The sequence below is a fragment of the Myotis yumanensis genome, unplaced genomic scaffold (genome assembly GCF_028538775.1).
Source record: "Myotis yumanensis isolate MYYU_CA2020_CCGP unplaced genomic scaffold, mMyoYum1.0.hap1 SCAF_8, whole genome shotgun sequence".
In the NCBI taxonomy this organism is placed as follows: domain Eukaryota; kingdom Metazoa; phylum Chordata; class Mammalia; order Chiroptera; family Vespertilionidae; genus Myotis; species Myotis yumanensis.
This window is the reverse complement of record NW_027223759.1, coordinates 35,082,314-35,095,247: the sequence shown is the minus strand read 5'-3', so window position 1 is coordinate 35,095,247 and position 12,934 is coordinate 35,082,314. Positions and strand designations below refer to the sequence as shown.

Genomic DNA, 12,934 nt, shown 5'->3' with positions numbered 1-12,934 from the left:
CCTCTAGTCCTCCTCCCCAAGGCAGCGGACAGGCGGACCCCTCTTCCTCTCCTGGCCTCTGGCCTGTTCTCTGTGTTTCCCTTTGTGTGTGTGGCTTCTCTGTCCTCAGTCAAGTCTCTATGAGCCTTGCATGAGCTTCTGCATTTCAACTTCCTGACTGCTCGGTTCTTCCTGACAGCCATCTCCAGTCCTGAGCTGGCTCCTAAACCCTGACTTGGATCCCCTTCTCATGTGGCATTTGAATTTCAGCCTCTCTGAGCCGTTATACCCCCTGCCCTTCCCTCCTGGCCAGCTGCATCCTTCTAGGCAGTTGCCAGCCTCTATCCATACCTGCACCAGGAGCCAGCCCTGCTGCAGCCTTCCACTCCTCTTTCTGGACCCAGCCCCTCTTCTGGCCTTCCATCCCAGCCTTGCTGAGGCCCAAAGTGTCACTCCCAGTGCCCCATTCTCAGTTTGACTGTTAGGACCTACCTGTGGCACAGGCAGGAGTGTGAACCCCCTTTAAGAAAACACAGCCTCTCATGCCTATGGTCTGGAGGTCAAAGTTCATGACATGGGAGCTTTTCAGGCCCAAGGGTGGGGAGCAGGAAGTGGGATGGGGCTGGGGGCTCTGGGGCCTGGTCAGCTGGCAGAGAAGCCCAGGAGGAGGAGGAGCAGATGCAGGTAACCGCCCTAGTGCCCTTTCAGGTCAGGACCTCAGTTACAGTAGGATGGACACAGAAAAGGGATTTCTCGGACAGATGACTAACTGGGCTGAGGGTGGAAGAAGGCAGGCAATGTCCCTCTCAGAAGCTGTGACAGTGGAGGAGGGGACATTGTCCTCTTCCCTTCTCATCCAGGTGCAGAGGTGGGTTGACACCTCTGTCACTGTGTTCTCTTGCTTGGCACAAACACAGTTTCATAAACCAATTGCAGGTCTGCTTCCTTCCCTGCCTGGAGCCTTGATGTTACTTCTCAGCACCGCGGACAGCGCCCATGTTCTGCATAGGTGACCAGCCTGGTGCTAGCCTGGTGCCTGTTGGCCTTAACTCACCCCCCGAGTCCTCTATCCCTTTGTTTCTGAGATGAAGACTCTCTGATGCACCATTCCTTTCTGATGACCTCAGTCACCTTGGGTCACTCTGACTTTCCCTTCACTTCTGTAGATTATCCCCAAACCCAGCGAGCCAGCCCGGCAGCCTGAGAGCCACCCCGAGGAGACAGAGGAGGAGCTCCGTGAGCACCAGGCCCTCCTGGAGGAGCCCTACCTAGACCGGCTCTCTGGGCAGAAGGAGGCCCAGGAGCTGACTGGAGTGCAGGTGAAACAGGAGCCCTTGGAGAGTGACGACGAGGAGGCAGAGCCACCTCGGGAAGTGGAGCCCAGCCAGCGCCAGCCCACAGAGCAAGAGCTGCTCTTCAGACAGGTGACCACGAGGGCGGGGCGGGCAGGGTGAGAGAAGGTGGACAGGGAAGGGGAAAGTGGGCTGGAGCTGGGTGGTGCAGGAGGCAAGGGACAGTGGCCCACATTTCCAGTGGGCAGTGGAAACTGAAGGGCCTCTTCCTTCCACTCCCGCCAGGCCAGGTCTTCCCCCATCTCTCCCTAGTGGTGTGGGAGGTGGCTGAGGTTCTATGTCTGTTTACCTTAGCTGTATCTAGACATACTGGCCATTTGTCCACTGTGGGCATTTATGCACCTACTTTCCAGCCAGCGTTGGCCCAGACTCCCAAGGGATGGTTTTCTTTCAGGTATATAAGCTGTGGTAAACATAAAGCCAAGTGTTAGTAGGATTCAGCATAATCACTAAAGGTCCGGGGAGGGAGATTAATTTTTTAGTTGATCAAAAAGGTAGGCAGGGCCTTTGGAGCCTGAGGAGACAGCAGTGACCAGCCTTGCAGATCCAGAAAAGTAGTGCCAGCCAGGTGCCCAGAGCCAGTAAGGGTTCTGGGCACTGGCACACAATAACCAAACTCACAAGAGACTGGTGAATATATCTGATGAATGATTCAACAAAACACTAGGTCAGCCAGGCAGGCAGCAAGGCCCTCTCGTGTTAAGAGGCCCAAGTGCCACCAAGGAGGTTGCTTACTCCTAACGAACTGCACATGAGAGCCAAAGGGTGCTCTCGAAGTGGAGTGGATCTTGTCCTCCAGCAACAGAGCTCTGTCCAGGGTGCAGGCCCTGGCTTGTCCCCTCCCCTCTCTCCGCTAGATATCCTAGCCATCCAGTTGTGCACCACTGATCTCTGACAGCCCAGGCATGTGGCCCCCTGCAGCTCCCGCACCTCCCCCAGCAGCACCAAGAAAGACACCACCTGTGACACACAGGACCTTAGATTTCTCTAGAGGCCTCGTGTGGGCGGCAGGCCACACCCTTCACCCCTTCTGGGTTTCATGGGGGGCCCTGCAGCTGGCTGCTTGTATAGTGCTTTTTCTGTTTCTCATTCAGAGGGGGACCATCTCAGGCCACGTTCTTAGCACCCAGGCACTAAGCCACTGCTCTGCAAAATGCAGTGGAAATGGCACTTAATGAAAATATAGAGGTTCTAACCAAAGGAACCTTGTCTTCTGCTGTGCAGCTACAGCAGTAGGAGTGCCTGGCTGGCTGTCCTGGCCAACAGGACCCCACAGGGCTTCATTCCGTCGTCTGTGTAGGTCTCGGAGTTATGAAGGAAGCAGATTTCTTATTATAACTGGAATTCATTGTGTTATTAGTACCGGATATGAGATTGGAAAGTACTTATGTAAATTTTTAGGGTAAATATCTTGTAGATGATAAAGCCATCAGCATTTATTTAGGAAAAATAGCCTTGTTGTACTCCAAGCCTGAGGCAGTCATTAAAAACACTAATTTTCTATGTTCTTTGGAGAATAATTAGCAGAGGTCCTCATCAGGGAAACTCAGTGGTGCAAGTAGCAATTTACAGATGTAAACGTGAGACACTATATCTGAGTTTTTGGAAAACCTGTACTGGGAAGAGGTCTGGTTGGTTGTAGGTGGCCGTGAAGCTGGGTGTGAATCCTTCAGGATCCAGGGGAGCCTCCTGCTCAGGTCCTCCCAGCATCTCAGGGCTCTTCCCTGCCCCCCAGCCTGCGGTGTGCCTGCCCCTCCCCCAGGGGCTGGGAAAACAGACCTTCCAGAATGACAAGATTTATACATGAAAACTAAGGCACGATTTGCGGAGGATTTGGCAGGCTCTGCTTTCTCTGGCACCTCAGCCTATAAAGTAGGATGTGGACCCATCCTTCCTTTGCTGTCCCAGGGTGGCCTGGATATCAGCAGCTCCTCGGGCAGGGCGGGGCTGGCCGCAAGGTCATCCCTGCCCTTCGCTCCCTATGGATCTACTATGCCTCCCTCAGGACACACACCTCAGCCTGTCCGCAGCGTCCCATCGGGGTCTTTCTCCCTCAGGCCCTGGCTGAGTGGCCCCATGCTCCACAGACCTAGCACTTCACCTGCACTGCAGCCCTGGGTTGGAGCCCCTCTGTCCCAGCAGCCTCCACAGCCCCTTCCAGAGTCCTCCTTTATATCTCCACTGGCCAGCAGTACAGAGGGGGAGAGAGGTCAGAGACCTGCTGGCTTTTAGGCTTTAGATCCTGGTCGCATTTGTGCTCTTACGAAGCCATTCTTCACACAGAAACAAGATTTTTTTGGGGTGGGGTGGGGTGAGGGAGGACTTTTCATGGATGTATGTGTTTAATTCACCCCTTTCTACTCTGTTTTTTTGTTTGTTTGTTTTTTGTTTTTTCCTGAAAGATGGCTATCAGTCCTGGGATTATTCATGTAGGTCCCTACCTCCTCAGAGGCACAGCCACACCCTCCCGGCCCTGTCACCCCAGCTGCTTGGGCCCTGGGTGTCAGGAACCTGATTGCTCACATCTTCCTTGCTTCAGCAGTCATTCCTGTCATCAAGTGAGGGCATGAGACAGTGAGGGGCCAGGACAGGGAGACGGTGGCAAATGAAGTAGAATTAGCATTTCTCTTCTGCAGTGGGCTTTTCTGCCCAGGTTTCTGACATGCAGAGCAAGTGCTCTTGGTCAAAACCAAGACAACAGAGTTGACCAGAAGGGCTGCCTGCAGGCTGCTGGGGCATCTGGTGGCCATCCTCAGTGTCCATCCAGGTGCCACCGTGCATGGCACAATGGTGAGCGGGTGGAGGGGAGGCGGGCAGAGGGATGAATGATACATGAGAAAAGGACATGCAGAGCCCTTAGGGGTGTAAGGTTTCTTTGAAGCAACAAAACGTGTTTCCCCGTAGCAAGCGCTCCTGCTGGAACAGCAGCGGATCCACCAGCTGAGGAACTACCAGGCCTCCATGGAGGCCGCTGGCATCCCTGTGTCCTTCGGCGGCCACCGGCCTCTGTCCCGGGCACAGTCCTCCCCAGCGTCTGCCACCTTCCCCATGTCTGTGCAGGAGCCCCCCAGCAAACCGAGGTTCACCACAGGTAACATGAGCAGGGAGGGCTGGGGTGGGGGTGGTGTTGGGCCTTGGACTGCCTGGCAGGGCAGCCGGGATTTGACAGACGTCTGTCTGGGAGGTGTGCTTTGGGGTGAGGTGTCAGGCCAGGTGCGGTGTCAGGGACAGGCCACTTCTAGGGCTGGAGGGCTGGGCAGCCTCACACCTGACCCAACCTCCTTCCCTGGGTGGGGGGGGGGGGGGGGGGGTGTCAGATGGATGGCTCACTGAGGCTCCCTTCCCCTGCCCTCCATCTATGATCCTGGGGGCTTTCTCCTGGCATAGAAGCCCACCCTCCCTTCCCAGAGAGTCATTGTCCTCCAGAGAAAGGTCCATCCCAGGCCAGCGTGAATGTGCGTGTGCAGGCTGGACACCTCCCTGTCATCAGCCGGGGCAGTGAACCTGCCCTTTCTCCTCTGTCCCTTCCTTGAGCTGAGCCTATATCTAGGGCCTTAGACTCTGCATTGCTGTCCTCCTTGTTGCCAGTGGTCACGATTCCTACTGTGCTGTTCTGTGTTGCCCCACTTCACCATGCCCAAGCTGGGGCACATGTCTGCTGGTGGAAATCTTGTTTCTGCTTGAAAGGCTCCACACACAAGTCAGGAATGAGAACTGGGTGGTTGAGCCAGGCACCCACTGGGGTCTGAGGCACTGGGCTCTTGAGTGTGCCGCTGCGCAGCCACATCGGCCTGAGGCGGAAGGAAGCCAGGGTTGCTTTTAACACTATTTTCACCTAATGTTTCTTTTCAATGATATATTAACAACAACAATATGTCAAAATTCAGAATGATTTCATCCTTCAAACAATCCTTATAAAATGTCTTAATTTTTTTCACAGTTATATCTAAGTGTGGTTAAGTTCTCTTTGTCAGCTCTTAGAAGGATATTGTCCATTTTCAGAGAAAAGCTTAAGTAGTGATTATCCAGAAATTAAATTGTTGCTTCTCAGAAAGGAGACCAGAGACTGCACAGGTTCATGTGGGCAGCAGGTGGCCCTTCCTGGCAGGGAGCAGATCTTGGCCACTACCAAGATGAGCCCGGAGCACAGCTCACAGCAGAGACCATGCCTTGTATTTCCTCTGAATCTAGGAGCCTTGGACAGTCCAGTCCACTAGGACCGCTTAAAAAAGAGGTTGGTCCCTGGCAGATAGACTTGGCTATTTAGACCAAAATCTCATTTCTAGAAGTCGCCATGGTCCTCTGCAACATGAATGCCGCACAGCATTAATGCTGGAGATCAGAGTCCTAGGGTGGGCCTCCTTTTCGTGTCTTTTTCCTTTGCCTGCTCCCACTGGGCAGGGCACCACACCCCAGAAGTGTTGTTGGCTCGATTCTAGGCAAGTGTGCACCAAAGCCATTGCCCAGTTCACCCTCTCGACCTCTCCTTGGTTTTCGTTTCTATGAACTGCAGTTGAGGGGTTCTGATGAACTTTGATTTTTCTAATGAATCGTCCCTGCAGGATGGGACACGATGTGAGCCTCTGTCCACTTCTATGGAAGTGGTGGTTTGCCGCAAGATGGTAGCTTTCTGGGCTGGTGGTGGGCAGCCTGCTGCCAAGCACCCCTGCTGCTCTGAGGGTCTCGCCACTGCCTCCCTGCAGGCCTAGTGTACGACACACTGATGCTGAAGCACCAGTGCACCTGCGGGAACAGCAACAGCCACCCCGAGCACGCCGGCAGGATCCAGAGCATCTGGTCTCGGCTGCAGGAGACTGGCCTCCGAGGCAAATGCGAGGTAAGGCTGCCCGGAGCAGCAGGGAGGGTGGCCCACACAGCCTGCAGGAATCCGGTGTGGAGTGTGGGACCCTGCGGGGAGGGGACCTGTGAGCATTTCCATGATAAGGACTGGCAGCTTGGGATATTCAGGCCTGCCTTCTGGAAGATGCCCAGGGCTGTTTTCCTAAAAGCCCAAGGCCTCCTAAAGGAAGGCTCACCTCTGTCCTGCACCCTGGTCCCTCTGTACCCGCTGGTCCCCTGCATCCCCTGGTCCACCTGCACTCAGTCCCCCTGCATCCCTCTATCCCCCTGCACCCCTCTTGTCTCTCTGCACCCCCTGGTCCCTCTGTACCCCTCTGTCCTATACCCTGGTCACACGCTGCTCTACTCTCTCCCGGCACACTGTTGCTGAAGCCCCTTATTTTCCGTCTGGTCATTCCCCTGGAGGAACCATTCTGAGGCTATTCTCCCATCAGCTCCCAGGATGCATGCAGGCTGCCCTCCAGCAGGAGCTAGAGAAACAGGGAAACGAGCCCTGTTGCTTTTCCTGTCAGTGTCCTCTCACTTAACATTCCTGAAGCTTCTCCCAGTATGTGGAAAGTGTCAGGTCTGAGGTACCCCTCAGTATCCAAGTTCCCACGGGGCTGTGAATGGTGTGGGAATTTGAGTCACAGTCTGGTCCTGCCTGGTCTGGTTGGAATTTGATTCACGGTCATAGAGCCCCCACCCTCTCTGAGTGGAGTGAGAGGGTTCCAGCTGGTCCTCGGTCTCCCCACTGCCTGGGATAGTGAAGGCCAGTCTCACTCTCAGATAAGGAGGGCCCCCACCTCCTGGCCCATCAGGGCCTGGGATTCCAGTCTCCGCCCACAGATGGCTGCAGTGGTCCCCGGCCTGTGAGGACAGGAAGGCTCTGCTGAGTAACATGAAGGACGGTCTTTCATCCTGCTGATGGGGAAAATGTTTTCACGGAGCGACCCAACTCATGCTCTTTGCCCTGGAGTGCAGCCATCATGAAGGAGTGTAGCTCTCAGGGAGGCCTTGCAATTAGTGGGTGCATGAAGAGGGGCCCAGGCTCGGGGACACCTCACAGTCCTGTCTATGGAGTGGGACCAGCAGCACCCAACTCCCAGGATACTCCAGGACAATGGCCCCGGTCCCCAAGTACCCATTAAGTGGGACACCTGCTGTGTCTCTCACACATTGGGAATCCCACAACACCAGGGATGGGACATGCTGCTCTGCAGAGTGACTCTGGGAAGCTAGGGCCCTGCAGTTGATGACAAACTGTCCATATCTGTGCATCACAGCCCAAGCCACCTGGGCCACAGCTGGGGCAGGCATGTCACAGAAAGCCAGCACATCCAGAACCCTGCTGAGCCCCCCTCAAGTCCCTTCACTTCCCCACTCGAGTCCCCCCACTTCATTCGAGTCCCCCTTCCCTTCTCGAGTCCCCCTGTCCCCCACTCAAATTCCCTCACTTCCCCCCACAAGTCCCCTCACTTTCCCACTCAAGTCCCCCCATTTCCCCACTTGAGCCCACCCCCCCGCTTTCCCATTCGAGTCCCCCCTTGAGTCCCCCCCCCCCCTCCTCCTCCTCTTCCTCCTCCTCCTCCTCCTCCAGAAGCTGGAATGTTTAGGAACTTTAGTTCCCCATCTTTTGCAGTTTTTGACGTGATTTTTGGAGGGAAATGGGGCACAAAGGTCCGGTCCAGAATCCTGTCCTCTAGTGCCCTGGGGAGGACCTTGACCACTAGTGAGGAATGGAGCTTGGCACCTGTTCTGGGTTGCCAGAACTCACCACTAGGGGGCAGCATCGCCTCTGCAGACACAGCTGTAACCTGTTTCTCCTCCTGCAGACCACCCTGGCCCTGCTCCTCCTCCATAGGGCTGCTGGGGCATCTGAAATCCCCATGACCAGCTTCCTGTCCCTCCCTCCTTGTCCCCAAGAGGGTCAAGGAGGCCAGAGGTCTCTGCAGTAGTTTCTCAGCCAGGAAAGCCAATACGGCAAGGTGGGGTGAGACATGAGACGCAGAAGAATAAAGCTTCAACCCTCTTCCACCTCCTTTGGCACCATAGGGGGTGCCCACCTGTCCTCGCTGATGACTGCAGTGGGTCCCTAGACCTGCAGGACTCGGGTACCAAGGAGGGGAGGGGCCTGTGGTTCATGGGTCAGACCCGAGTCAGCACGACGGTCTAGAGGAGACTGGGTGGAAACATGTGGCCTCCGCACAGCACTCATTCAGGGACCCGGGTGGGCTGTGCACCTTGAACTGCACCTCTTGGCTCAGGGTGATATGTGGTCACTCAGCCCAAGGGAGTACAGTGTCCCTGTCACCACCCCTTACACTTGGCTCCCAGCACAGTCCCCTGGATGGAAGAGTACATGGCCTGGCACTGGACACATTTATAGGAGTTGACCCCTGATAGGAGAAGTTAGAGGGACTTCCCAGGATCCCAGATGTCCTAGCCAAGGCCCCTCGCTCTAGGCAGATGACTGTGGGGGTGTCCATTGGGTGGGCTCCCCTGCTCGAGCTGCTGCGTTGGATTCGGCATGGTGCTGAAAGATGAGTGAGTGGATCTTTCCTTGGAGCTTATTCTCCTCCACGCTGAGGCTGGGCCATCAATGAGGCAGCCACAGGCAGCTTGTAGCCAGCTCCCTCTGCTTTTACCTCCTGCTTCAGCACGGTCTCTAGAGGAGCTGCCCTATTCTGAGTAGTTCCAGATCACCCCAGAGGTTTCAGGCGCAGGAGAAGCTGCTGGCCTGGCTCTGTGCTCAGGAGTGTCACGCTGTCTGGCAGCCCAGGGTGTCCCCAGACCACCACCACCAGGGCCTCTGGCTGTGTTCTGACTCTCAGAAACCACTGTAGTGTAAAATGTCAACTTTAATCTCATCTCATGAACTAACCCCTCCTGCTACAAGATCAAGTAAATGTAACTCAACTAAAGAATAGAAATTTTTATGTTAATTTCTGGGGAAATCTGAAAACAGCACTGGAGTCTTGATTTGGGTAATTTCTAAACCAAAGAAAAATACAGATGGAGCGGCGTGGATGGAGATCCAAGGCCGATCTCAGGTTTCTCTGGGCTCCCCAGAAGGTTGCTTCTTTCCGGCACTGGGTAGTGCTCGGGGACGCGGGCCCCAGCCTCCTCTCAGGGAGAACTCAGGAGGCAGCGCCACTGCCCCTGGCAAATCCTCTCTGTTTTTAGTCCAGACCCTGGCAGTGGGGAAGTAGAGTAGTAATTTGATGCCAGATAATTTGTGTGACAGTGAAGGTTAAAGCATTGAAGGCTGGAATTGTCTTTTTAAACATTTTTCAGTTACAATTAAAGTAAGCCCTCCCTGGAAATTTAAGGAACATTGTGTAGGGTGAGGTTTGCTTTGTATTTTGCAATAACCAAATAACTTTCTGCTCCTGCACGTGTACAGTTCAGTTTCCTCTGGGTGGTTGTTTTCCCTTGAACCTGAGCCCACTTGGGCAATATGAGTGACCTCTCCCTTGTGTCCCCACAGTGCATCCGAGGACGGAAGGCCACCCTGGAGGAGCTGCAGACTGTGCATTCGGAGGCACACACTCTACTCTACGGCACGAACCCGCTCAACAGGCAGAAACTGGACAGTAAGAAACGTCTAGGTATTCCGAGGCCTTCCTAACTTTACTGCCCGCGGCTGTTTCCAGCCCTGTGCTCACTCAAGGCCGCTCTGTGCCTGGTCACAGGAGGACATCCCGTCCTCGGCCCTTGAGGCTATGGCTGAGACAGTGAGTGTCACCCACCAGGCTCTGCCCGGGCCACCAGGCAGGGAGAGGCCTTCTCTGTAGGGCCTGCATCCAGTTCTAAGGTGAGGTGCTGGAGGAGGAGTTTTTACCCTGTGTATCTAGTGGGGTTCCAAGTCTTGGTTGTGTCCATGTGTTGTGTACGGTGTGGGAACCACTGGTTTCACAGAATCTGAGACGGCAGAGGTTAGATGCTCGAGTTCCCAGCCTGCCACCTGCCCTCGCCTGCAAGGAGCCTGGTCTGAGCCCTGCCCAATGCTCTGCTGTCCTGAACCCTGTTCCCCATGATGCCTTGGGAGCCCTGGGAAAGCTGATGTCAGGGTGTGGACCGAAGATTCCCTCCACTGTCATGGCCTGGGAGCCGTCAGCCCACAGAGGCACTTTTGTTCTCTGCTTTGTTCTTGCTACTTAACTCAGTTTTTCAAAGCTCAGCTCTTGTGGTTTAAGATATGACATAGGAGGTAGAACCATAAGTAAAAGTGTGGGGACCATTGGCCAGGAGCAGGGGAGAGGTTCCTGGTCCCTGTGGAGGAGGGTGTGGATGTGGTCTCCGTCACAGGATGTTTGTGACGTAGACTATACATGTACATCATGTACACCCTTCATGTGAATGATCCTGCTACTCCCCCCAAAAAAGCAACTGTGTCTCTCAGCTCTGGGGGGTGTTTGGGGGTGTACAGGGCCCTCATCCCGGAGTCGTGGAGAAGGACTTAGGCAGAGGGCAGGGAAGTCTGAGCCAAGGTAGGGGACAGAGGCTACGGAGGGACACATGGCTTGTGGAGGGCTGGAAGCTAGAGCTGCAGTGCAGAGAAGGGCGGGGCATATCCAGAAATGAGCCAGCATTGTAGGGCCAGAGGAAAGGACATCTAGCCTGGGGCCAGGAAGGGTTTGGAAGAAAGGAGCCTTAACAGATGAGGACAGTGGACAGTGGGGAGAGGGTAAGTGGCCTCAGCAGGAGGGACTGACCGAGGAGGCTACATGCAGAAGACAGCCACACAGCATGACCAGCAGTGCCCAGTCCCCGGAGTCTCCAGGATCCTCCAGGAAATGTCACTGCTTCAGCACAGGTTTTGCTGCCTGGAGTGTCTCCTCCTTCTGGGAGAGGGGCCTATGGTCCTGCTGCCATAGCACAAACCAGTAACCCCAACTCCAGCCGCAGGGAGGTCTCTAGTCACAGGGCAGCGTCAAGTGTGTGCAGTTTGCATCCATGATGCTATAAATCACTCTACTTTTTCTTTTCTGCTAAACTTTGTGTTTTAAAATCTGTTCATGTGGCTGTGAGGACACCTGATTGGTTTCCTTCTCACCACTTGGGATCTACTTTAATCTGAGGGTTGTCCTCACCAGGACACGCCACTGTCGTCAGTCTGAGTGTCCCAGACATAGTAATAGCTGGTGATTATCTCAGGTATTAACTTAACCCTAATTAGGTGTTTAAACACGGCTGGGTGGCTTCTCTTCCTCTTCTAATTAAATCCACAAATTCCTGAGTCCCGTGCAAGACCTGTGTAGCGGATGTGCAGGGACAGCTTGGCTGGGCTGCAGTGCACTGTGGACTCAAGGGGGCTGGTCGGTCACCCTCCTAGGTGTTCCTGGAAGTCAGGGGGTCGTCTTCTGACAGCGGTGACCTGGAAAGGGCTGGGGAGGCTTGCTCCTGTGTTCTGGGGCTGGGCAGGCCTTCCCAGATGGCCAACTTCATGCACCATCCAAGTGAACTTCAAACATTTGTCAGTGGGGAGGGGTCTGTCTTTATTCACATTCTAGAAAGATCCCTCTTGTCTGAATGGCTCATTGTATTCCAGCTCCTTTCCCTGTTTACAGCTGGGGGGCTGCTGGGGCCTTGGGACTTAACCCAGCGTTAGGGGCATCGGTGAAGCTCTCTGTGGATCCAGGTCAGGTCTGTTCTTGGGACTTAACCCAACATTAGGGCGGCAGTGAGGCTCACCATGCAGCCCATCAGATCAGATGAATGAGGTTTGCTCAGACACAGCCTTCAGGAGCATGGGGCTGTGCCACGCAAGGTGCACAAGCTCTGGCTGGAAGCAAAGCCCACCCGTGGGTGCCTCCCCTGCCTTAAGGAAGGTCCCGCAAGCCCAGGACCCACTGCCCACCAGGTGCCACCCAGCGTAGGGGGTACAGTTCTATCTTTGAAACTAGGTTGCCCTCAGTTGGGATGTATGATGGTACCCACGCCTTTCAGGAACCCGCAGCATTTCCAGAGCCCACACTGTGCCCTGTGACCTTGGCCCTCTGACCTTGGCTCTTCTTCTCCTGCAGGCTCGCTGACGTCCATGTTTGTCAGGCTGCCCTGTGGCGGTGTTGGGGTAAGTATTTCTTTAATGTGTAAATAATGTCCTGTTTGTTCTCAGGGTCCCAGTGGTCACAGAAACCGCCGCCTCGCTCTCTGCCGAGTGGATAATGGCTGCCAGGTGTTTTCCATAAACGGGCTGGCAGCCGGGCTGCCCTGCCGCTCACACGTGTGGCTTCAAAGGCCCCGTGAGCCTGTGAGCATTTGATGGCTGGACTCGGGCACCTTCCTGGGGAGGGTCGTCTGGCACCATGGCTTGCCTTAGGAAACGGGATCGGGTGTGCGGGCTGGTCTCCTAGCTGCAGAGCAAGGTCTGCTCGTCCCGACTCAGGTGGTGAAAATCTTTGTCCCAGTGTCCAAACCCAAGCCCCAGTGAAGCTCGGGCTGCAGAAGCCTGATGTTTAAGGGCCACTGAAGTTCCAGAAGCTGCCAGCTTGGTGTGTTCACTGCTTGTCCAACTCTGACATACTTTTAAGCAGATCAGATCAGGTCAGGGAGACACTTATGGGGCCCCGAGTTTTAATGTGGGCACTGAACTAGGTGGACTTTCTGGTATGGGTGTCAGCCTCCCTCGGTTCAGGGAAGGTGGGGTCTCCCCAGCCAAAGCCTCTTGAATAAAGAAGGGGCTCCTGGCCCCCACTTACTCGGATGAGGGAGGGTGGGGGCAGGAACAGAGCTGCAGTTTGAAAGTGAGACCGGGCCTC

At 55.0% G+C, this 12,934-nt stretch overlaps 1 protein-coding gene across 6 annotated transcripts in view; it reads left to right on the top strand.

Moving 5' to 3' along the window:
* Nucleotides 1-12,934, top strand: part of HDAC4 (histone deacetylase 4) — a 233,521-nt gene that overhangs the window by 185,318 nt on the left and 35,269 nt on the right. For 4 of the 6 annotated variants that reach the window (XM_070422527.1, XM_070422529.1, XM_070422526.1 and 1 more), the window contains 5 exons: nucleotides 1,146-1,403; nucleotides 4,236-4,422; nucleotides 6,035-6,168; nucleotides 9,661-9,781; nucleotides 12,200-12,246. In XM_070422527.1, the coding sequence (XP_070278628.1) occupies nucleotides 1,146-1,403; nucleotides 4,236-4,422; nucleotides 6,035-6,168; nucleotides 9,661-9,781; nucleotides 12,200-12,246 (747 nt within the window). The remainder of the gene's footprint in view (nucleotides 1-1,145; nucleotides 1,404-4,235; nucleotides 4,423-6,034; nucleotides 6,169-9,660; nucleotides 9,782-12,199; nucleotides 12,247-12,934) is intronic. The other 2 variants (XM_070422531.1, XM_070422530.1) reach the window with 1 other exon arrangement.